The sequence below is a fragment of the Magnolia sinica genome, chromosome 5 (genome assembly GCF_029962835.1).
Source record: "Magnolia sinica isolate HGM2019 chromosome 5, MsV1, whole genome shotgun sequence".
Lineage (NCBI taxonomy): Eukaryota > Viridiplantae > Streptophyta > Magnoliopsida > Magnoliales > Magnoliaceae > Magnolia > Magnolia sinica.
The window spans coordinates 20,008,153-20,033,503 of record NC_080577.1 but is presented as its reverse complement, the minus strand read 5'-3'; the positions used below and the strand labels follow the sequence as shown (position 1 = coordinate 20,033,503).

Sequence of the window (25,351 nt, the reverse complement as noted above, 5' to 3'; positions counted from 1 at the left end):
ATTTCCATGCATTTCACCGTCATTTCCTTTCACTTCACGTTCATTTCCATGCATTTCATGGTCAATCCCAGTGATTCCATTTCATTTCATGGTCATTTCCATGCATTTCACGGTCAATTCCCTTCACTTCACGGTCATTTTCATGCATTTCACAAGCAATCCCGACGATTCCGTTTCATTTCACGGTCATTTCCATGCATTTCACGATCAATCCCGGCGATTCCGTTTCATTTCACGGTCATTTCCTTTCACTTCACGGTCATTTCCATGCATTTCATGGTCATTTCATGGTCACTTCCATACATTTCATGGTCATTTCCATGCATTTCACGGTCATTTTCCTTCATTTCACGGTCATTTCCATACATTTCACGTTCATTTCCATGCATTAACCCAAGCCCAACTCAAGTTTTATCGAGTCGCTGTTTGTATGGCCCAACCTCAAGACCAAACCCAATACATCCTAACCAAGCCCAACCCAATGTCGGGTCGGTCACAGGTTGGTCGGGTTAAGCCCGCCCAACTTTCAACCCTAAAATTATATATGGTACATCAAGTAACTAATTTTGGTTTAGAAAATATTTTTTTTATATGAATAAAGAAAGAAATGAAAAAAAAAAGAGAAATTTTTTTTATATGCTTATATTTACATATTTATATGAATATGTGTTAGAAAAAAATGTAGATGGAATAAAATTCTCCATGTAAAAAAAAAAAAAAAGAAAAGGAAGTGCATAGGGATACGGTTTTAGCTACGGTTATAATCCGTAGCCATAGATCGAGGGGTCGAATCCTGGATTCCACAATAAATCGCCGGCAGGAACAGCACTTGCGGTGGAATCACGGGATCCAATCGCCGAGCTACTGTAATGGCTACGGATTATAACCGTAGCTATATCCGTATTCCTCTCCAGACGCCATTACCATTCTGCTTGAACGTCTACCGTTGAAATCCTTTTAGGGGCCACACAAGTTTTGGATCATTATGAAATTTGTTTTACCTCTTCATCCAGGTCTTTGTGACCTTATGAATAGATTGGATGGAAAATAAATGTTATGGTGGGCCCTACAAAAGTTTCAACGATGAAAATCAATTTTCCGCTGCTATGTGTGGTGTGGCCCAGTTGATCTTTGGATATGATTTTATTTTTGTTGATAATGCTCCGAAATGATCTCGAAATATGGATGAACGTTGTGGATATAATAAATACATAGCCGTGGGCCATTTAACTTTGATCTCTTTTAAGCCGTTCGTAGAACTCTCAGTTGGCGCTCGTCTTCGCAGTGAAAAGGAGGGGTAGTTTCGTCTTCAAAGTTGCTGTCCGCACGTGCTAGTCTAAGTTGGTCACTTAAGTTTGTATTCCTTCATAAAAACCGCTGGGTAAAAGGTTTTGCCTACAGTGGTCATTTTCTCGTTCGAATACCCGTAGGTGGTGAAATTCCAACAGTGTGTGCGCGGGGTGTGTGCGCATGTGCAATAAAGAAAAAAAAAAAGTCAAATTAAATGATGTCCACCGTTCAAACCTTCCTAAGGCCCACAGTAATGCTTATTTGTCATCCATCCACTTCGTATGGTCACACACATGGATGAAGAGAATACATAAATATCAGCTTGATCCATAACCTCCATCGCCTTTGAGAAGTTTTCAACGGTAGCCATTGAATTCCCAACGTGTCCTGGAGTGTGGTCCACTGAATCTTTGGTTATGCTTCATCTTGGGGATGATGCCTTAAAAAGAGCTTGAAAATGGATGGACGGCGTAAATAACATACATGCATCACGGTACGCATTATGTGTCCTGCGACACCAAAAAAAACACCTGGATTGGTACTCCCCCTCTTATCTCGTCACGCGGTGATATATGTGTTTAACCACGCCGTCTATCTGCTTTTCCATATCATTTCAGGGCATAAGTACAAAAAATTAGGTCAGCTCCAAGCCTCATGTGGACCACACAGTATTGATTAAACGCTTACCGTTAAAAACTTATTAGTGGCCTCGAAAGTTTTGGACCAAGATGATATTTTTGTTTTCCCCTGGCGCAGGTCTACGTGACCTATGAACAGGTTAGATAGAAATAAATATTACAGTAGGCCCTGGGAAGGTTTTAATGGTGGGAGTCATTATTACGACTTGGATGGGCCTAATTTTTGGGATTATATCCTTAAAATGATACGTAAAAAAGGATGGACGGTATGTATAAAATCCAAACATCACAGGGGTTTCTAACAGCCCCTGCCAGCGCCGAGCTTGCGTTAGGCAGGGTAGTACCCAATCCGCGTCCGCAATTAGGTGTATCATGTAGGTTGGTGTTGCCCTGGCCGTGGCCCACTTTGATGTATGCGTTGTATATCCACGCCGTACATCAATTTTTTCAGATCATTTTAGGTAGCATTCTCAAAAATGAAGTAGATCTAAAACTCAAGTGGACCACACCACAAAATGTCTTCGTAAGGTCCACGGTAATGTTTATTTTCCATTCAACCTGTTAATAAGGTAATAAAAACGTACGTGGATGAAGAAAAAAAACAAATATCAATTCGATCCAAAACTTTTGAGGCCCGGGAATATTTTAACGGTGATAATTCAATCCTACTGTGTGGTCCACTTGATAGTTACATCTGTTCCATTTTTGGGATCATGCCATAAAATGAGCTGAAAAAACTGATAGACAGCGTGGATATATAAAAAATATATCAAGGTGGGCCCCACAGTCACGGAAACACCCGCTAACGTGTTACCCGGGTAACACGTAAACCACTCCACCTCCGCGACGGTCTAGCCAATGGCAGCTTGGTGAGCAGAGAAAGGAATAGTGGATTCCTCCCTCCCTCCCTTGCTGCGAATCTTTACACCATTCTAATTGTGTATAATCTCTGTCAATTCGCACCTCTCCTTCTCTCCCTCTAATCGCATCACACCATTCTAATCGTGTATAATCTCTGTGTCATTCGCTACATACGTCGATTGAAAAAAAGGAGAAGAAGAAGAAGAAGAAGAAGAAGTAGAGTGATGGATGAGGTGTTGACGGTCGCAGATGTATCATCCTCCACCAGATCGACGGCCTCCATCCCATCATCCTCTTTCTCCACCAATTTTCCTCTCATCTGCGCATTCCTCGCTTTCGCTCTCGCCCAATTCCTCAAGCTCTTCACAACCTGGTCCGTACTATCGTCTCGCCGTATAGTTATTTCCCTTTTCTTTTCATTTTTCTCCTCATCTTCTCCTTCTCTTGAAATGAATTCCAAAACTGATATGATTCTCGGATTTTGAACGGCTGATCTTGTGCGGATTTGGTGAAATAGGCAATGCGAATCATGTAGATTTCTTCTTATTTTTTCTTTTCTTTGAATGTCGAGTTACCGTCCAGCGTGCGTATGTCGCATTTTACTGAATTGGGTATAAGTTGTGAGGATTGCAATTTGTAGAATTGGGGGCAAGTGGGGCCCGTGGTTCAGTAATTCAAACAGTTGATGTGCTTTGCTCTGGATGGCCCATGCATCCAAAATTCCCCCAGATTGGGAGAATCCTAACCCTTCAATAGCTGGTCAGCGAATGGACGGTTAAGAGAGAAAATACAGCGGGGGCTTCATGTAGCTTGATTCTTCCAATTTGCGGATTTTTTGTGCATGGGCTGTGCATTGTGAGGTCCATTATGTATGTGGTCTGGATCATTGGATCATGGGCCACTCATACAAAACTGAAAATCTGTACAGATACCGAACAATCTTTCAGCCCGAACATTGTATAATTCCGATTGAATGAAATTGTATCAGCTCATCTGCACTGCATGTGGCATGTAAACACGTCAATCCGGACTGTAGCATGGCACTGGAACCGAATTTACCCTCTTAACCATCTGATTCCGGCTTTTGAATTCGGACAACTGGTCATTTTCCTTTTGGCCATCCATTTCGAAAGTCAGCTGGACATTAAGATCATCCAAGCATTGTGATTCTTGGAACATGTCCATGCATGATGGAGACTGTGATTTGGGTGGCCTGGATTGTACGATATGTCTACGGTTGATGAGTAGCCACAATTGAAATGTGGCAAACACCCACCTTAGTCTAGCAACCGGATGTTTGATATTATGTATAAATATAAGAAACTCATCCCAAACATATGTTCTCATGCTTTGACATGTTCTCTTGTCGATTGCCTTTGTAACATGACATGATTTTTTCATAATGTCCAAATGCAGATTCTACATACAGGACATGGGATGCAGTACGAAACGAATTTAAATTGCTTCAACTTCATTAGAAGCTCTTAGAATCGATAGGTGTAATGAATCTTGATCGCTGTTGCATGTCTTGTATTCATTTGATTAAGCAATTTAATGCTGTCCTTTCATTGGATGACATACTCTGGCTCCTGGTGTTACATTGGTCACTAGTGTTGAAAAAGTCTATTGCCTCTTTACGCTGTTTTTTTTTGGAAATTGATCAATTGTAAAAACCGTAAAAGGTGTTAGTGATAAGACATGATATATCATAGCACTCTTCCATCTTGACTCGATGAAGACTTCAATCAGCTAATAGAACTTGTTGGGCACAATACCTAAAAGCATTCGAATGGTCAGCCCCTCCTGGCGGCAGCTTCAGAATATTTCGATGGATGTTCACTTGGCAATCTCAGGCCATCAGGGGGTGGGTGGGGTTGTTTAGTATACAGTGGTGCTGTGCTGGTTGACTTCTCAGGTCCTGTTGTAATCAAAGACTCCAATTTTTGCAGAAGCTGCTGCTATATTGCCAGCAATTAAAGAGGCTGTTTATTTTGAATTTTTTTCCAGTAATCATAGAAGGGGAATTCTACAATGCAATCTCTTGGGCTAGATTGAGATCATGTTTGTGGAGGGTCTCAGGCCTGATTGAGGGAAGCATTGGACCTGTGCGGAAATTACTCATTGATATTCTATTAGGTCTAGAGAAAATGAATAAGCTGATGCTTTAGCCAAATTAGGTGTGGTCAAGGACGCCTTGTTTGAGACAGAAGATAGGAGCTTCTTGCCAGCGTCTCTATGCATTGGCTGCTGTGTTTTCTAGCTGTTTTCCCCTTCTAGGGCCCTTAGTGTAGCCCCTCTTTGTATTTGTACTTTTTAAAAACCTTTTCTCTTTCCTTACGATAAAATCTCAAATCGACCATTAAAAAGCATTCAAATGGTCTTGACTCAGATACTACATGGCAAGATGTGATGAAAAAGAGATCGATGTGTACATTGGCAGCATGGAATCTACCAATCTTTAGATGTTAGCACAAATGTGTTATGAATATAGATAGAAAAATATTTTAGGCCTTCCAAAAGCATATATGAAAAATATTTCAGGCTTTTAAAATACACGCATATCATATAATTGAACTGGTATCATGTAAGTGAACTTTATTTTTTCCCCCATTTCACCACAATGCTATTGGCAATTAAGTGTTGTTTCTCTTTTTCTTGGCGCTTGCATAACATCATTTTCCATTGGAAGGGATCCTGCTGTAATTTTCTTTTTGAGAATGCTTCCGAGTACAACTTTAGAAGTTGACTTGATGGTTTGCACATGAACAGCAATGGTTTTAGTTTTTTTTTTAATTCTAGCGCATCCTCATGGTGTTTTCTTTGCTTCCGGCTGAAGCATTCAATATGTTTATCCTAGACATGCAGGTTCAAGGAGAAGAGATGGGATTCTAAAAGGCTGCTTGGATCCGGTGGAATGCCATCATCACATTCAGCAACTGTGACAGCTCTTGCTACGGCTATTGGTTTGCATGAAGGGACTGGAGGATCCTCATTTGCCCTTGCTGTGATTTTGGCAGCTATTGTATGTACCGGATAACCAGTGTTTTTTCATTTCTTTTGTATGGATGTGTTTCCTTATGTATTCTTTCTTGCCAAGTTCTTGGGTTGAGGGCAAACTGTCTGAGAACACCTTAAAGAATTTAATTCCTTACTTTGAAATAGTTCCTTTTGTTTTATTCTCTAACAGTAACTTTTTCTGCTTTCATGCATCCATGCATGTATGTCCAAGTAGTCATTTATGGTCTCATTGTATTTGTGTTTTGTTTATTATTACAATGCTAAAGCTGTGTTCATGCTTGTCTGGTTTAATCACTTTAAATTTTTTATAGGTGATGTATGATGCTTCTGGGGTTAGACTGCATGCTGGCCGACATGCTGAGGTAAGATCTTCCATGGCATTGGAAAGTGTTGCAATTCTTTATGGCCATTACTTTGCATAGTTTCTGAAGCATGTAGCATGTTTTCGGGTTTGGAATTTTTTAGAGGGTTTGCTAGTTTATGTTATACCACTTAACATGTAAGATTTTTTTTTTTTTTTTTCGTTTATTATTATTATTTTTTTATCATGACTAACCCAAACTTCAGACAACTATACCTCTATACGTTTTGTGCATTTGCAAATGCAGCCAAACATTAAGGTACTCTCATTGCTTTCATTGTTTTTCACATGTTATGATTTGAAGTTACATACAAGGGAAGTTTGGTGAGTATTGCCAAGATACTGATCACTGGTGATGATGCATCTCCTGTAGTTCACTTTTCTTTCGTCTTTTTTGCTTTCCGAAGCACCTTCATGATCTCCAATACGTTTTGGTGTTGAGATAGATTATTTATAATATGGTTTATACATGTTGTCCTCGCAAGAATCTGCATTGTATCTTGTTCAACATGCCCACATACATAGAATAATATGGTGGAATGTGGATACACCAGTAACACTGCTGCATCCTTTTGTTGGATGTGAAGTATTCTAGATATGATGGCAAGCTTCATCCTAATCCTATAATCACGTGCTGATCATTAACAAGGGGCTAAATCAGGAACTCAGCCTTCTTTTTTTCTTTTTTTTTTCTTTTTTCTTTTTTTTCCATTTTGTACATTATAGTTCTGGTACATAGAATGTGGAGAATTGTGGAGAATGGTAGAAGGGTGTAAAATGGTATTGAGATCTCTAGAGAGTTCTTTAGTGGATCTTATAGATAGAGTAATGGAGAGTATTCTAGAAGGTTTCTAGAGTGTTCTTCAACCGTTAGATGATTGAGACATGATGCAATCCTAGCCATTTATGGAGGGAGTCTATAATGTTCCTAGGTCTATAAAAGGAGGGGTTCTCATTTGTAACCATCCACCAAGAGTTGTAAGCTTTGGAGCACTAGTGCACTAGAAGCATTCTTCCATTTCTTTTGTTTCTCTCTTGCATCCTAATGGATTTAGTGCATAAAACTCTGGGTTTGCACTTGGAGGATAGACCAACTCGTTCATGATGGGACTATGAGTCGAGTGTCGCATGGTCTATGCTTAGGGGAAGCACTTGGGTCGTGACACTCCACTTTGCTGTGGACTGTAGTCTCATGCCCATTCACCTCTTGATTAATAAATAGCAAACATGCATCTGTTTACATTTTCAGTTCATGAATGATCAAGATGACAACTTCGCAAGTGTGAATTTTCATGCTTTCATGGTCGGTTCCAAGTCTAGGTAACAGAGGATGGTCGTCTCAGGTAGGCAGCTGCGTGAAACTTTTGCCATATCTTCTCATGAATCTTGATACGATGTTTCAAGCTCATGTTAGGCTTTCCCTGCAAGCGACATGCTGGATCGGCGCCCGAGTGCAATGAGAAATGGGCAACGTTGGCTAGGGCGTCCCCTAGAAACAATGCATCACAATAGCGTTTGGTTGCAATGAAGAGTAGGCGAGGGTTCCCGCACCATTTTTAGGCGACTACAGGTAAAGAAGCTAGTCTAGGAGAATAGGATTCATTTTGCCACATAAAATGTAGGAACTTCAACGGGTAAGTCGCAGGACAACCCTAATTATGATGCATGCTCATGGAGATAATTAAACAGCGGAAATAAAAGGAATAAATGATATAAAATTCTAACAGTAATCATCATAACTGAGAAAATCATAAAGGAAACATGCAATGGAGCGGGCCATCACTACAACCATGGAGTATGGAATTCAATTACTACTTAGGTTGGATCCGGCGAGGGATGAGACCTCCCGATTTTGCATGGTCGCACCCAATCGATCAATGAAGATCACTAGTCCGAAGAACCAAGAAGTTTCTCGGATTAGGGATTTGAGAATTTGGGGATTTAGGGTTTAGATCGGTTCTCAAGATTTTGATCGAAGAAGAATTAGCCAAAACTGAAAAATAGAATGAAGAAAGTTATTACCTTGAGGAAGTTGGAGGGGCATAAGAAGAAATTAGAAGAAGAAGATCAAGGGGAGAGAAGAAGCACCATTAGAGAGAAGAGAGGAAGGAGGCAACCAAAGGGTTTGCTTTTCATTCATCAATAGTTGAAATTCGTGTTTAGGTCTTTACCCCACTTAAATAAGTAAATAAAGACATAAAATTACTAAAATACCCCTAGGATAAGCAAATAAAGATATAAGATTACTAAAAGACCCCTAACTAAGTCAAAAAACGCGCAAATAACATAAGTATGGGAAAGTTTGAGCGCTCGGTCTTCTTTCTCCAATCTTCCTTCACATGTGTCTTCCCTAAGTGGGGTCTTCTATATGTCCAATCACATGTGAAAGGTCTTCAGCTCCTCAATATTCGTCTATCCACAAGGACGGCACTTGTGGTTGGCGCTTTCTTCGTTGGTACACCTTGAATGCACCTGTGTCCGCATCAGTAAGAGTATGGAGTTAGTGGATACGATGAAGCAAAGGAGAGTTAGCTTGCATACAAGAGACCAAGTGAAAAGGAACAAAAGCTAAGGAAATTGATGGATATAAACTTTGGTATATAAGAAAGGACGATAGTAAAAATGGTGTAGGATTAGTTGTACACAAAGATTTAACAGAGTAGACAATAGACGTTTTATTAATAAGCTTATGTGGGAGGGGAGATAACATCATTAGTGCATATGCTTTGCATGCAGGGTTAGAGGGGAGAAATAAGAGAATTTTGGGGAGAGATGAATGGACTAATACACGTAATTCCAACTAGGGAGAGGATATCTATAGGAAGGACTTTTCACGTGGGAAAAGATAGTGGATCACATACGTAATTCCAACTAGGGAGAGAAATTATTATAAGAGCTTGTTAAATGATGATTGCGTTGAGAGCTTGGCAATAGAAGGAATCACGAACTCAATTGAGGCTGTAGATTGTAGATAGGAACAGGAGTCTGACTTATTTCTCTTCACTAAGTTGTTCAACAAAATTGTAAGAATGAAGAAAATGCTAGAGATAGAGGAAAAATACCGTGTTACCTACTTACAAGAATAAAGGAGATTATCACAAGTTAAAACTTATGAGTCCTACCATGAACTTTGGAAGAGAATTAATAAGCAAGGCTTGTGACAAATGTATCAAAAAACAGTTTGTATTTATGTCAGGGAGGTAACCATCGAGGCTATTTTCTAAGTTATCCATTTTGAAGTTTAGGGAGAGGAGAAAGGATTACAACATTGTCTTTATTGACTTACAGAAGCACATGATAGGCTTCCTAAAGAGATAATCCGGTGGGTATTGGGAAGGAAAGGAATCTCAAGATGATATATTGATATGGTTAAGGACATGTACAAGCAAGCGGTATCTAAATGTGAGGACCACTAATAGAGAGACAAGTGAGTTTCCAATTACAATAGGCCACACTATGGGTCGTACGTAGGGGTCACCATTGAGTCTGTATCTCTTTGCATTGGTTATGGACGAGTTAACTAGTCACTCAGAGAAAGAGGTCTTGTGGTGTATATTGTTTGCAGATGACATAGGTTTGGTTGACGAGACAAGGGGGTAAACACAGAGAATTCTGGAGGAATGTTTTAGAATATGAAGGTTTAAAATTAGCCGGACAAAAAAAAAAGTATATTATATGCAAAATCAGTAAAAATAGGACTGGAAACAAGGAATTAATTAAGATTGATGACCAAGAAGTAGCCCAAAATGATCACTTCCTGTTTCATGGATCGATGATTCATGAGAATAGAGGGACTAAGAAGGATGTTATTAATAGAATTAGATCTGAGTGGATGAAGTAGAGATGTGCCTTTGAAATTTTATGTTATTGCCACATACCAATCAAACCAAAGGAAAAAAATGTAGGAGCTATAAAACCAGCCATTCTTTATGGGACAAAATGATGGATAGTCAAAGGACAACACATCCACAGAATGCATGTAGCTGAAATGAGGATGTTGAGATGGATAAGTGGCAAGATAAAGAAGGTGAAATGAGAAATGAATATGTTGGAGGGTACTTAAGAGCAACCCTAATAGGTTTTTCTTTTTTTTTGAACAATCAGCCCCAATAGGTAATAAGATGAGGGAAAGTAGAGTTAGATGATTTGGCCATGTGTATCAAAGACCAATAACTGCACTAGTTGGAAGGAGTGAGTTGGTTCAAGTTGAAGGCTATAGAAGGGAAAAGGGAAGGTCCAAATGGACTTTGGCAGAGGCAGTAAGAAAAACATTGATGACCTGGTTAACTGAGGATATGGTCCTTGATAGAGTGGAATGGAGAAACAGATTCATGTAGCTGACCGCAGTTAGTTGGATAAGGCTGAGATGATGATGATGATGATGAACGATCAAGATGGCCTCACCATTGGTTATTCATCTGTTGGTTAGATACCTTCGATCACTCATAATTATCACTGAATCATTTCCATTCTTTGCCTAACTGGTTTGGCATAGATGGAAGGCTCTTTGTTGGTTGCTTTTGTCTTGGGACATCTTTGATTGCAGAATAATATGTGATTTGTAAGAGTTTCCAATCCTGTGCTGGATATGAGCTATCTGATACATGGATAAGATTGTGGAATCTGTCCTCAACTCCAATCCTGCTGACCTGGTCATATGAGTTCCTCTCGACCAGGCTGTTGTGGTGATATGAGGAAGCACCGAAAGTAGCAACGCTGGCATTTATGAGCCAATATTGCAGAACGTTTCCATTATATTGAAAACTCTCTTGGCTTCCAAAGATTTTTTTTTTTTTTTTGAAAACTCTCTCCTTTCCTGCTGCCTCGTGATCTCTGATGTTAGTGCCTTTCACTAAGGGCATGACCATAAATATCATTAATTCTCTGCTGGCAAACTTAGCCATAGAATTCAAACTGCTAGTCCAACTGAGAGGGTTAGTATAGATTCGTATATATATATGAATGGTCGACTATCTGTGAAGGACTGCTATGCATCTAAATAGGAAGGGAAAATGAAATGTTGCATTTGGCTGAAATCTTCCAGTTGTTGCTCCTATGGAATGTTTTGGCATAGCAGTCCTTCACAGATAGTCGACCATTCCTTTTCAAGGAAAGAACCTTTGAATTCCTAATGGTTTGCTTGTACTATTGTTCCAACCCTCCCACTCATTGCCAGTCTAGCTTGCATAGCTGTGTTTGTCATAACGTGGAAAAATACTTTTGTTGCCTTTGACTCCACCAAATGGCTCTAGACATTTTCCTCATCTGGTTAGGGCGGATCTCTTCAAGTGGGTCTGAAACAGGAACCTTATGAATGGATTCTTGTATGGCCTTTTATGTTTCCATTCGTGGCTTAAGGATGCTCTTTAGGATTTAACACCTTGAGAGAACAGCACATTAGGTTTCTTGTGAAATGACATTTTCCCACCAAAAAAACCTGCAGGAATGGTGTCTGTTTCACCAAATACTTTGCCCAGAAGGAGCCTCTACAACCCTTAGGTGTCATTACTCTAGTTTCTTGCTCTCTATAGGTTTCGTTCAGTTATATATTCCGATGCAAGCACAGTTTACATTTCAGATATCTGCGGTATGGGTAACAGAGACTAAAATCAGTTCGAGGTGATTGGATTATTTATTGCTTTTTCTTTGTAAATTTCTCAAGGAATGTATATTAGTTGTTTCTGTTCCTTTGTTGTTGATATGAACAAACCAGAGTCAACATATGGCTCTCTTTGTGCCATGAATCCATTTCCTTCTCTTTCACCTGTTTTATAGGTCTCAAGCTATAGCAATATTTGACAACAAAAAGTTCATTAGATGGAAGCCACTCGATAGCAGTTGAGGGAATCAGCACAAGATTTTGTTGCCATTTATCTTCCTTACACGATTCGCTTTGTGGAGTTTGTCTTGGGACTGAAGGATCATTGATGACAGTCACCATCTAGATGCTTATAGGATCAATGATCAAATGCCTCATGATCTCCATATGCTTCTCTTCTACTAATTGTGTTTTAAGAACTCTTTTTAACTGCAATATTTAGTAGTACTACATGGAAATATTTGGAGTGACATGCGTAATATGAATCCGAATATCCTTCTTCTTCTCCTTCTTCTTATAGTCAAGCTGGGGCTTGAACCCAAGACCTAAATGTTGAAACGCAGGCTATCTACCATTTACCTACAGACTCGAACCCTAAATGCCCATCTTGAAATATTTAAATTTAAAGATTCTGCCTAATGATTGTTGGTTCAATATGATACTGTGTGACAGTGTAGATCAGAAAATTAATTGAATGGATGCAATTGAAAGTCTGAAATTGATCATCTGTCAACAATTTGAATATTGTTGATTGGTCCCAAGATGGTTTTTGTATTTGTTATTCACAAAGGTAAACACCCACTTCATAATAGGGCTCACTGCTTTGGCTTTGGGATGTACTAATCTAATATACACCAATATTTTCCTTTGTGTTTGAGCAATTTTCTTATTATTTCTTGTGTTTTGCATTGAGGTTAATTGTATATGATGTTAATTGCAGTTGCTGAATCAAATAGTTTGTGAGTTGCCTGAGGAACACCCTTTATCTAATGTCAGGCCTTTACGTGAGCCACTCGGTCATACTCCACTTCAGGTCTGTTCTAGACAACTAATTTTGATTTTCATTTTGCAACAAGGTTTACAACGTTATGAGTAATGTTTCATTTCCAAGGAATTTAAATATGATTGTTCCATGTTAAGATAAATCCATTCAATCTAAGTAACTGGATTTATAAAAAGTTTTTTTTTTTTTTTGGCACTTTGTTTGCTTGGTTGGATGATAAATTCAACAAGTACTAGGGTCATTGTTCTAAAGTAGTGGTTGTATAAGTTGGATTTGAGAGAGTTGAGGTGTAGAAGGTTATAAGAAGAAGAAGGAAGAAGTATGAAAGTGAGAGAAAGGAAGTGGGAAAAGTTCACTGTTGTGTGTTAGGACCAAAAACCCTATCACACAAATATTATTCACTTAGAAAATAAAGGAGAACATGCTCCAAGGGAGCACACAATACAGTGCACCCAAAACATAGAATACATGCTTTGAGGGAGCACCGAACACCCTAAACACCCGATACATATAAAAGTACCCACTCTACATACTGAACTTTCCCATACACCCCCTCAAGTTGGAGCATAGATGTTGATCATGCCCAACTTGTTGGTAAGTTGAAGAAGAGCATTCCGGTTGAGTGACTTGGTGAGCACATCAGCCAAGTGCTCTCCGGAATGAACAAATGGAGTGGCAATCTCTTTGTTAGCAACCTTCTCCCGAATGAAGTGACAATCTATATGTTCATGAAACACGGGATTGTTAGCGATATGAATGGCAGCCTGATTATCATAGTATAATGGAATTGGGCTTGGAGGATCATAGAGTTCGGAGCCACACAGTCCCACAGGCTGCATGGGCCATTGCCCTATATTCAGCTTCAGCAAAGGATCGAGCAAGAGCAACCATTGACTACTTCTTGTTCTTCTATGTAACAAGGTTGCCACCGACAAATGTGCAGTAACCAGAGGTAGACCGTCGATCATGTAAACTTCCCGAACAGTTAGCATCAGAATAGCCAGCTGGACGGAGATGACCATGCGACTGAAACAACAATCCCTTACCAGGAGTAGACTTGAGATATCGAAGAATTAGATACACCGCTGTTAGATGTGTAGCACGAGGAGTATGCATGAATTGACTAACGACCCCCACGGCATAAGAGAGATCCGGCTGGGTAATAGTGAGATAAATCAGTCGGCCAACTAACCGATGATGCATCCCTGGATTAGAGAGAAGCGCGCAATCATTGGGACTGAGTTTCATAGTAGTATCCATAGGCGTGGTAGCAGGCTTGCACCCCAGCATTCCTGTCTCGGAGAGCAAACCAATATCATATTTCCTCTGAGATAGCATGACTCCCGACTTCGATCGTGCAACCTCAATCCCCAGGAAGTATCGAAGAGTTCCTAGATCCTCAATCTCAATCGAGTATGGAGGGAGGCTTTAACTGCTATCATCCCTTCAGTATCATCACCAGAAAACACAATATCATCCACAGACAATCAGAACTATAATCCTTGTTGGTCGACGATGGATAAATAGGGAATAATCAGCTTAGCTGTGACTAAAACCAAAGTTTAGAAGGGCATGACTGAACTTATTGAACTAGGCACATGGAGATTAAATAGATTTCTTTAGACGGCACACCAAGGGCAAATAATGGGAGCTATGGTAAATGGAAAAACTAAGGGGTTGATCCATATAGACCTCTTCAGCAAGATCACCACGCAAGAATGCATTTTTCACACGAATTGAGTTGAGTTTGGCCAATGGTGAGAATGTCTCGAAGTAGTCCACACCATATGTTTGAGTGAAACCCTTTGCAACCAATCGTACCTTATATCGGTCGATGGAACCATCTAAACGATACTTGGTAGTGTAGACCCATTGACATCCAATGCTCTCAGGTAAGGAAACCAAGTCCCAAGTATTATTTTTCTCGAGCGCTCGCATTTCTTCTATCATTGCCTTACTCCAATCAGGACTACTCATGGCTTCCCTTACATTGCATGGTGTAGTGGAGGAGGATAAGGATTAATGCGGGGGCATTTTCACACCGGGCTTGAGTGGGGTGGCCTGTGGGATGCAAGGGCACACTCGGGGTGGGTGGCCCGCATAACCCATGGATGCGGGGCCCGTGTGAGGCAGGTGGCTCGTGTAGGACGGAACCCATGGATTTGGGGTCCATGAGGGGGCGGAACCCATGGATTTGGGGCTCATGAGGAGGGTTCGACGGAGGACTTAACCCATGGACTTGGGGCCTGGGCTATGAGATAAAGGGATTAATTCATCATGCTCTAACAGTTCGAGCTTTTAGAGCAACTGGTTAATTATCCTGCATCAAGGAGGCTGCAAAAGATTGGAGTGAAGGCGAGAGATGCTGATATGATACAAAATTACTAATAGGATGCCTGGTGCATGAGCGGGAAGGTTTTCGTAAGCCAATAGGAAGATCGTCATGGGGATGAGAGAGAGAGAGAGAGCCTATACCTGAACCTTCAGCTGAGGCAAGTGGAATGGTAGAAGTGTGATCCTTAGAGGATTTATTTCGCTGATGATACACATGGATAGGCTTAGAAGTAGGAGGAGGAGAAGATTCATCATTATCATCACCAGGATATACAACTAGAAGAGGTATGGAGTGATCATCAGAATGTGTAATCTCCCCCTGATTAACAAGAGGATGGCACAACGATTTCCCTTCAACAGAAAAGTATGGGACATCTTCAAAAAATGTAACATCAATTGACACATACCTCTTACTGGTCAGGGGATTATAACACTTATGCCCCTTTTGAGTCCAAGAGTAGTTTAAGAAAACACACTTTATGGCACGTGGACTTAACTTGTCATTACTGCCATCAATAATCTGAACAAAACATGTACACCCAAATACTTTAAGAGGTAATGGAAATGGTTTGTCATGAGGATGCAACATTTCGAATGAGGACTTGTGTGATAGTATGCAAGAGGGAATGTGATTTATCAAGAAAACGGCAGTAAGTAACGCATCATCCCAAAATCGTTTTGGAAGATTCATACCCAGTAAAAGAGTACGAGTGACTTCAAGAAGATGGCGATTCTTCCGATTCTTCCGCTTGGCTATATTCAACCCCCCCGTCAGAGTGTAAGACCTTGGTGGGGCATTGAAATTGGTTAACCACTTCATTGTGAAAAAATTTGAACATATAAAAAAATTCATGCTTGGATTTAAGAAGGTAAACCCAAGTCATTCGGGTGCAATCATCAATAAATGTCACAAAATATTTGTGTTCAAAAGAGGATGTAGCAGGGGCAGCCTCCCTCAAACATCAAAGTGAACTAACTCAAAAGGTGTGTGGGTACTGGGTTTCCTCTCAGATGAACTAGGAGTAAACACAGCCCTGTGATGCTTGGAGAACTCACATGTTTCACAATTTGAGGATTCGGATACAGATATGGAAGGAAATAAAAGTTTCAGTTTAGACACAAATGGATGCCCTAAGCGGCAATGCCATCGAAACACCGACTCTTTCTCTAAGGACATGGCACTCGATGCCATCACAGGAGTATCATAAAATTAAAAAAAAAAAAGATTACTCCATGCTCATATCCCCCACCAATCATCTGCTTTGTCTGAAGGTCTTGAAACACACAATAAGAGGGAAAAAATTTATTGAACAATTCAGGGATTTTGTAAGTAAGCTAACAAATAATAAATTGAGAGGGAAGATGGGTTACATGTAGAATTGAGGACAAGTGCACAGTAGGAGAGAGCTTCAGGGAACCAGCTTCAGATACTGGAGTTTAATTTCCATTAGCCACGGTGACAAAGTGAGACTGAGTAGAAGGAGAATATGAGATAAACAGATTAGGCATACCCATCATGTGTAAGGTAGCTTCAGAATCAATTACCTAGGACATAGAAGAGGTAAGGTGAGCAGTACCTGACTGAGCTATAGAGGCTCTAGAAGTGTTAGGGATCTCATGTACATGAAAATGCATTAAGGCCTCGTATGCCTCACGTGACAAGCGAACAGAATCACCTGCAGTGGGTCTCTCAGCCAATGGCTCTTGAGTTTTTTCAAAACCAGAGGCAACATTGCCAGCTGTTAATACACCCACCCAGGATGGGCGGCCCACGAGTTTCCAGCAACGATCTGCAGTATGATTTGAGCCCCCACGATGAGTGTAGATGTGAGATCCATCACATCCACGTCTTTTGCTATGGCCACGACTCTCACATCCCCTATCAATATCATGGCCTCTGCCTTGAATACTTGACCCAGAATGTCGCCCACGTCCTGTAAGCACCCCATGCCGGATTTATAGATTCATGGCTAAATGAGGGTTGACCTCCAACATGGGCAGTATAGGTAGATTGATCGGACGAAACAAAGGGAGAAGCGAACGATGCCATGGCCTTTTGGCACATGGCATGGATAGCGGTAAGAGGAGGGAGACTAGGTCAAGCCCTATTACGTAGCTTAGTCACTATTACTCCATCTCATTTCTTTCCCATCATCGGCCGAGCATTAGGATCAACTGGATTGGAGAAACCATTATCTACAACTGGAAGCACATTAGTAGCTGCGTAACCATAGGAGCTTTCTATCGGTAAATTGTTCTGTCCCATCACCTTCTTGGGACTCCATGGACCAAGATCTGCTTTCATTATATGGGCAATACCGATCTACTTTAGTAGATCATATGGATGTAGAAAAAGCTTCTAATTTGGAGGAATTGGAAACATCTCTTTTCCATATCCATATCCATTTAGGTTCATGACAATGATTTGTCTCCAAACGCCATGATACTTAGGATTGAGGCCAGAAAGAAACTGCATGCTTCTAGTCTCTTCACGCTACTTCCATATAAGCTCATAGGCTGTCGTACAATTGGAAGGGAGAGGATGATAGAGGTCTAATTCATCCCACATTCCTCGGAGACCTGAAAAATATTCCATCAAAGACTTAAATATTGTTGAAATCTCCCAATGTCTGAAATCAATGTGAATATTCTTGATATATTTTGAGCTTCCGAGTACATATCATAAAGAGTATCCTAAATCTTTATTCGCAGAAATTAAGAACATGACAAAATTGCTCACAGTTGGTTCCATGCTATTAAGGAGTCAAGCCATGACTTGGTAGTTTTCCTTCTTCCAAGTCTTGAAGTTCTCATCTATTAAGTCTAGAGCTTCATCCATTATATATGAGAGTCTACCTCTTTCCCCCCATAAACAATTTAACTGATTGAGCCCGTTGTAAATAGTTGTCACCATTCCGCTTGCCAGTAGTGATTAATAGGGGATGAGCATCTGCCGAACCCATACTAGTTTCGGAAGGTATCTTGTCTTCCATGGGGTCCACACACACGAAACCCAAGAGCAATAACTCAGACTGGGCTAAGGAGGTCTACAGACATATGAAAGGAAAGAAAACACACAACGAGGATCACCACAGACTTGATACAGGCATAAACCATGCCTCACATGAAATGATAACCCCCCTGGACATATACAGACGATTACGATGCATTGCTAGACCTTTAAAAACCCAAAAACTGGTATTGTGGTACCCTGATATGGCTCAATAACACCTCCAACTCTCCATTTCATCCAAAGATAACTCTATGAGAAGATGGATAGAGCAAAACTGACCCAAAATATGTCAATGTTCGAAATATCGGTATCGTGTTACGTATCGGTTATCGCACGGATATATCATTTGTATCGGATAATTTATCACACTTTTTGGGAAACATGGGGAAACATTGGGAAAATAGTTGAATTTTTCAATGAAACTTTAGGGATTGTTAAAAAAGACCTTAATACACACTTTCAAATCATAACATCTCAAAAAAGAAGTGCGCATAATACGTTTCCTTTGTATAGGGTCCTAAGCTATGTGTTGTCTAACTAAACTAATGCAACTATATTCAAATTGAATGAATAATATTTAGAGTGTATGTGATGATCATTTCATGAAACATTCCTAAATATTTTGAAATTAGTCTCAATTGACTGCTGGTTGAAGGAAAACTTCGAAGAGAAATTAATATTTTTTTAATTAAAAATGAATTTTATTTTCTGAAAATCGACAAGGACTTAATAAATCAGTAGATCACACATCATAGATGCTTGATTGCATGTTTGAAGGGCAACATTACAAGCAATTTGGGAGAAATTGGGTAAATTTCGAATTTTCCTTTAATCGGACCACCTACACTCAAATTTCAAAATTAGAGTGTTTGTGATGATCATTTTATCAAGTACACCGAAATACTTCTAAATTAGCCTCAATTAACAGCTGGTTGAAGGGGAAAAAAAAAAAAACATGGAGAATGTGAAGAACCAATGAATATCGAAATCAAAGCTCTAACTCCATGATTTTTCATGCAAAACATGAAGAACCAATGGATTTCTAACCATTTGACTCTGATTTAACATAATTTCAACAAAAAAAGGGATCGGAAATTGAAAATATTTACCGGATCAAACATGTGGGATATATCGGCACTACTTGTGCGTTTTGTATAGTATAGGTGGGATACAAGATATATCGTGGGATATATCGGCCGATATCGTCGACATTTAAAACATTGACGTATGTAAGAAATCTGATGAATAAACTACCGATTTGAGAAAATTTGACAAAACCTTGAGATTTGGGATTTTCCGGCCAGAAGGAAGAAGTGACTCAAATGTACTTCAGATGAACTCCATAAATCTTGTAAAAATCACCACAAATCTTCTAAAATCGGGATCTATCAAACCATGTTCTTCCTGGAAAAAGAAAAAGAAAAAGGCCATACGATCCATACCTTTGCTAATGTTAGTCGTACGGTTGCTAACGTCAACAAATTCCAGTGTCACCGATCAACGTGAGAAACCACACTCTGATACCAAGTTGGATTTGAGAGAGTTGAGGTGTAGAAGGGTGTAAGAAGTATGAGAGCGAGAGAAAGGAAGTGGGAAAAGTTCACTGCTGTGTGTTAGGACCAAAAACCCTAACACAGATATTATTCACTTAGCAAATAAAGGAGGACATGCTCCAAGGGAGCACACAAAACAGTGCACCCAAAACATAGAATGCATGCTCTGAGGGAGCACCCAACACCCTACACACGCAATACATATAAAAGTCCCCACTCTACATACTAAACTTTCCTATAGTACAGTCGATGCTTACAGTCTTCTTTGCATGCTTCTTGTAACTGTGGTATGTGAGAATTAAGTGTTTCCAATTATCTTTTTTCCATGCCCCTTATCCTATGGATGCAAAGATAGTTTTCCCACATTAGGTTACCCATAAGTAGCATACAATTTCAAGAAATGTTATTATACCATATTTTTTGAATGGCAACTGCATTTACCCAACAGTCTTTTTTTCTTTCAAAATGCTCCTGCCAATGTTGAACTGCTATTTCAAATAAATGTCTTTGCATTAAATGATTGATTTTCACCTCAGATAGTAACTTGATTGGTCATGCTGATTTCTTTCATGAGAGTTCCTGGCAAAACAGCTTCATTAAAGCTAATCCCAAGTATCTGCAACAAGGTATGATCATAATTTCATCGAGTTGGAAAGCCAAAAGCTTAATGCAATCCCCATGGATGGGTAGATAATAAAGCCATACACAACTAGATTATCTCCAATTCATTCTGCTGTAGTTGGGAGACCAAGAAAAGATGGAAGTTGGACATTGCAAATACAAGTGCTTCAAAGGCTGCAAAGACTAATGACATATCCACGTAATCACACTAATAGACCATTTGGATTGAGCGCATTCATATTCCTGGGAATCCCAATCTCCACTTGGGATGCAATTTTTGCTTTTGGGGCTGCTGAATGCTGGAATACCCAGATGTTCAAGTGCTTGATGGGCATCTCAATACCCCAAAATTAGGGAACCACAATGCTAAAAAAAACTCAGATTTTTATTCCCAATTTCTACGAGCGATTAACCCCTCTTGAAAGGGATGAACAATCAAATGCCAGAAACACGTGATGGTCAGGATCACCCAATCAAAGTGATTTTTTAAGAAGGTGGGCAATTAAATGTGGGACCCATGTGTTGGAGGGTCGTAGATTAGATCACATCATTTTTATTATGGTGAACATGAACAGTCCATTTTCCCTAGCCATTGATTGGACGAGGATCACTCGACCAAAGGGATTTTTTTGTGTGAGAAGGATAGGCAACGGAACACACATGATACATGGATCTATGATTGGACTGTTGTAGTATGATCAATATGTATGGTCCATTCCCCTAGGCACTGATTGGACGCTTAGGATCATCCAACCAAAGTGATGTTTTGAGAGGGATGGGCAGCGAAGGGTGGGACGCACATGATGGATGGGATAATCGTTGAATGGACAGTTAGAATCATCCAAGAAAAGTGGTTTTTGAGAGGGATGAGGTCAGAACCACGTGTTACATGGTCTAGATCAATGATCATTCATTTGTAATACAATTGATATCGGACGTCAATTTCCCTAACCATTGAATGGATGGTTAGAATCATCCTATAAAAGTGATTTTATATTGATGGAAATCAAGGATGGGACCCACATAATGGATGTCTAGATTAATGATGGTATTGCATGATTAATATGGACAATCTATTCCTTAGGCATTGAATGGACGGTCAGGATCATCTGACAAAAGTGAATTTTTGAGAGAGATGGGCAGTCTAGGTTGGGATCCACATGGCAGAGGGTCTAGATCAATGATTGGACCAGTTTTAGTATGATCAAAATGGACTTTCCATTTCCCTAACCATTGAATGGATGGTTAGGCTCATCAAACAAAACTTGTACCAATGGGCAATCATGGGTGGCACCCACTGACAGATGCTCTAGATCAAATGATCAAACCATTTGTAGTATGATCAATATGGTCCGTGCATTTTCTTAACGATTGAATGGATGGTTAGGATCATCCACAAAATTTATTTATTATAGTGATGGGAAATCATGGGTGGGACCCACAGATGGATGGTTTAGATTAATGACCGGACTGTTTTCTAGTATTGTCAAAGACCAGCTATTACTTGCAAGTTATAATTGAACCAAAGGCAAGTATTATAAGTTCTGGGAATGATACTCACCTACTCCAAGACACTATCCAAACATGATAACATTCATTCTGAGCAATTACAACACTCCAGTATTGCAAATATTGAAATATCTTGGTCATCCATATGCCCCCAATCCAAACTGTCTCTAAATCACTGTTAAGTGATTCTGAAATGGGTATGAAAATACACATGCTGTTGATCTGACCAACATGGTCATTACAAGTACATAATTCATGCTTGAGATTCAAACTGAATACAGATTTTAAGTTCGAAGTGGTTACCCATCTTCCTTAGTATTGTTCTAGTCATTGGAGATGGATTTGAGACTATTTCAATTTTAAATCACAAAATCTTCACGATTTCATAGCACAAGGTTGATGCACATGCAAACTATAGTAATCCCTTTCTATTTAGAGTACCAGTCCGAGGAGCTCCACCATCGGATTAGTTTCCCTCAAGTCAACATTTCTGCAGTTTCATGTCCTTTACCCTTTTATTTTTTCTTTCTTTGTGTGCGCAAGTGCGCGCACTTAACAACTTCTTACTGCTACGTTTCCAGCATAACCCTCACAGTTTGTCAAGGGTGTTTGCTTTTGAGATGTATTTACTTGTGGTTGGAAGTTTCCAGGATATGGTCTGCGATAGAGTGCAGAGGTGGAACAAGGCTATTTAGCTGACCCCAATTAGTTGGGATAAGGCTTAGATGATGATGACAATAGAACTTTCCAAGGTCCCCATCTGTTCGATCTCTAGAGCCCTCATATGCCTTCTACCCTTTCTATGGGTCATCATCACTAGGGGTGTACACGAGTCAATCCAAGTCGAACTGGGCTCAACCTGGCCCGCCCCGGTCACTAGCCACACCCAGCCCGAACCCGGCCCTGTCCAACCCGAACCCAACCTGGTTAGCAATCGGGCAAGTTCGGGCCACTTTCGAACCTTATAGCAAGTTCATGGGAAGGGCTTTGACAGGTAATCCGCGTCCCATTACAAGGCCCTCGAGTATTTTTTTTGTATTTGGATGAATCTAGGCCGTTCAAGTTATACGTCTGTGAGGTGGATGAGTCATTGTCACTTCACAGATGGGCGGTGAACTATCCCAGAAGGGTAAAGGGGAAAGGGACGGGTAGGGTTTTGAATATATATATATATATATATATATATACACACACACACCACTTGACCGAGTCAGGCCGGGTCGGGCCAAGTCGAGTCGGGTTTTGGGCCGGGTCGGGCCGAACTGGTTCCTATCTGAACTCGGCCCGAACTAAGTTCCGGGTGGGGCCGAGTCAAGCTTTTTTGGGCCAAGTCGAGCGAGTTAACCGGGCTAGCCCGGTTCATGTACAACCCTAATCATCACCACTCTCATTATTTTATCAGTAAAGATGACATAACTAAAAGGGAGAAAACATACAACAAACAGACAGAACAAAGGGAGATCTCCAACCACAAGGAGTCCACCTTCTAATCGGCATCTTAAGATAAGTGACAAAAGGAAACCAGAGGATTCCTAGGTGTCTTTTACCTTCTCAACCCCACCTTTCCAATCTCCATGGATAATTTCTCTAAACTACTCACATATCTAATTACATTAGAATAGTTGCAGGAACCTACTGCCCATGGGTAGTTGGCAGTTTGAACTCAAATCTCCCTCTCCCACCTTCGGTGTGCCGTAAAGGCCATTACGTAAAGGTAACAGTGGCAACCGTTACATGTTACGAGGTCGTAACAGCTGTTATGGAAAAAAAAAAATGACTCGTAATTGCCGTTAACGGCATGTTACATCCCCTATAAAGGCCATAACAGCCCCGTAATTGTTTGTTATGGGGTAGATACAGGTTTTCCATACCTTTTAATCAACATTACAGGGAAAATACAGGTTTTTCAAGATTTTTTTTTTCAATAAAAAAAGAGACTGTAATGGCCGTTACGGGGGTCGTAACAGCCGTTACGACCCGTATCATAAAGGTAACGGTGGTGGCCGTTACGGCCACCGTTACCGTTACAAAACACCTGACCTTCCTGATTGTTTATACTTTATGCTTGCTACCATTTTGAAACATAAGCTTCCCCACTACTGCACCTGAAACCAGCACGGCTTCCTCTCAAAATCCTATGATTTACGATTTACAATTTGAGTCAAATCTTAAGCAAAATGATTTGAATCCCTTATTATATGAATCCTATGATGATTTGAATCCTATGATTTACGATTCAAATCCCGATTTCCATTTTAAATTATGCCTATTTTCATCTATTTTAAGCTTCACTTGGCTTTTATTCTATGTTTTTAAATTGATGGGAGCTTTAAGAACCATTTAGAAAAAACCTTTCAAAAAAAAAAAAAAATCTTTTAGAAAAGGTAAGTTATTTTATTTGTTCTTTATGATATTTAATCTCTTCAATGTTACATCGTAGAGTTTTATTTATTTATTCATTTATGATTTCTTACTTCTTAACTGGTCAAAACACTAAATTGATGTATGATTTATTTGGAATATTGTTATGGATGGTTATGATCATGTTGACTTATATATATTATGGAATGATGGTTAAAAATCAGAGTATCTTTTTTCGTCGGTCTACAAAATCAAGAAAGGTAACAAGAACATAAATTATTGAAGGGTCCTTGTATGTTTTTTAAGGAAAATTTCTTGAAATACAAGAGAGAGAGAGAGAGAGAGAGAGAGAGAGAGAGAGAGAGAGAGAGATAAGAATCATTTAAGTAATACCATGTCATGATAGTGTTAAAGTTTTAATTTTTTTCTGATTTATATATATATATATATATATATATATATATATAAAAGAAATCTTATGATTTGTGATTCGCTACGATTCAGCCCCCATTATGATTTGTGATACAATAATGATTTTGACAACATTGTATCAGACAAATACCCTTCTCCAAAAAATGTGCCAAAACCGGGACTAGTTCATTCTCAGTGATGAGGTTCCCGGTGTTGGGGTCACATATCAACAAGACTATGCACTTGGAAGAGAATTTATATGTTCTTGTCAGTGGCTGAGATTTCAGATGGTTAGGTTATCATGAGGAAATAAAAGTGGTTGAAGATCTACTATGAATGCTCCTCCCTTGTGTATGATAAGTGTGCATTCTTCTTTTTTCTTTCCTTTTTTTTTTTTTTTTTTTTTTAATTTAAATTTGTTTGTTTGTTGCAAAGATGTCCTTGTATGATGCGTCCTCATATAGGTGCAAACTGGCAGGTTGTGGCTGGTGCCATCTTGGGATGTATAGTATCCTTCTTGATGAGAAGTTCTCGGCCCACTTGAAAAAGGTGATATTCAAGGTCTCAGTGGAGGGCAGTCATCACGTCATATTATATCTTTAGGCCCAGGTTACCTACGAGAAGAGGGAGGAAAAGGTAATGATCAAAGACGATTGGATGGTCGCCATTAATTGTTCTGTTTGGCCTCGTCATGGCACAAGTATTAGCTTTTCAATGTATATTTTGTGCTGCAGGGATTCCGTTCATCAAGCAGTAATGGTATTTGGTGTTAAGATACA

General features: G+C 39.8%; 1 protein-coding gene across 1 annotated transcript; it reads left to right on the top strand.

Annotated features, from left to right (window-relative positions):
- Positions 1 to 2,778: 2,778 nt before the first annotated feature.
- On the top strand, positions 2,779 to 25,351 carry LOC131245681 (uncharacterized). The gene is made up of 5 exons (XM_058245285.1): positions 2,779 to 3,162; positions 5,655 to 5,811; positions 6,119 to 6,169; positions 12,708 to 12,800; positions 25,051 to 25,351. Exons 1-5 carry the CDS (start codon positions 3,014 to 3,016, stop codon positions 25,114 to 25,116), a joined length of 516 nt encoding a protein of 171 aa, XP_058101268.1. The 5' UTR covers positions 2,779 to 3,013; the 3' UTR covers positions 25,117 to 25,351.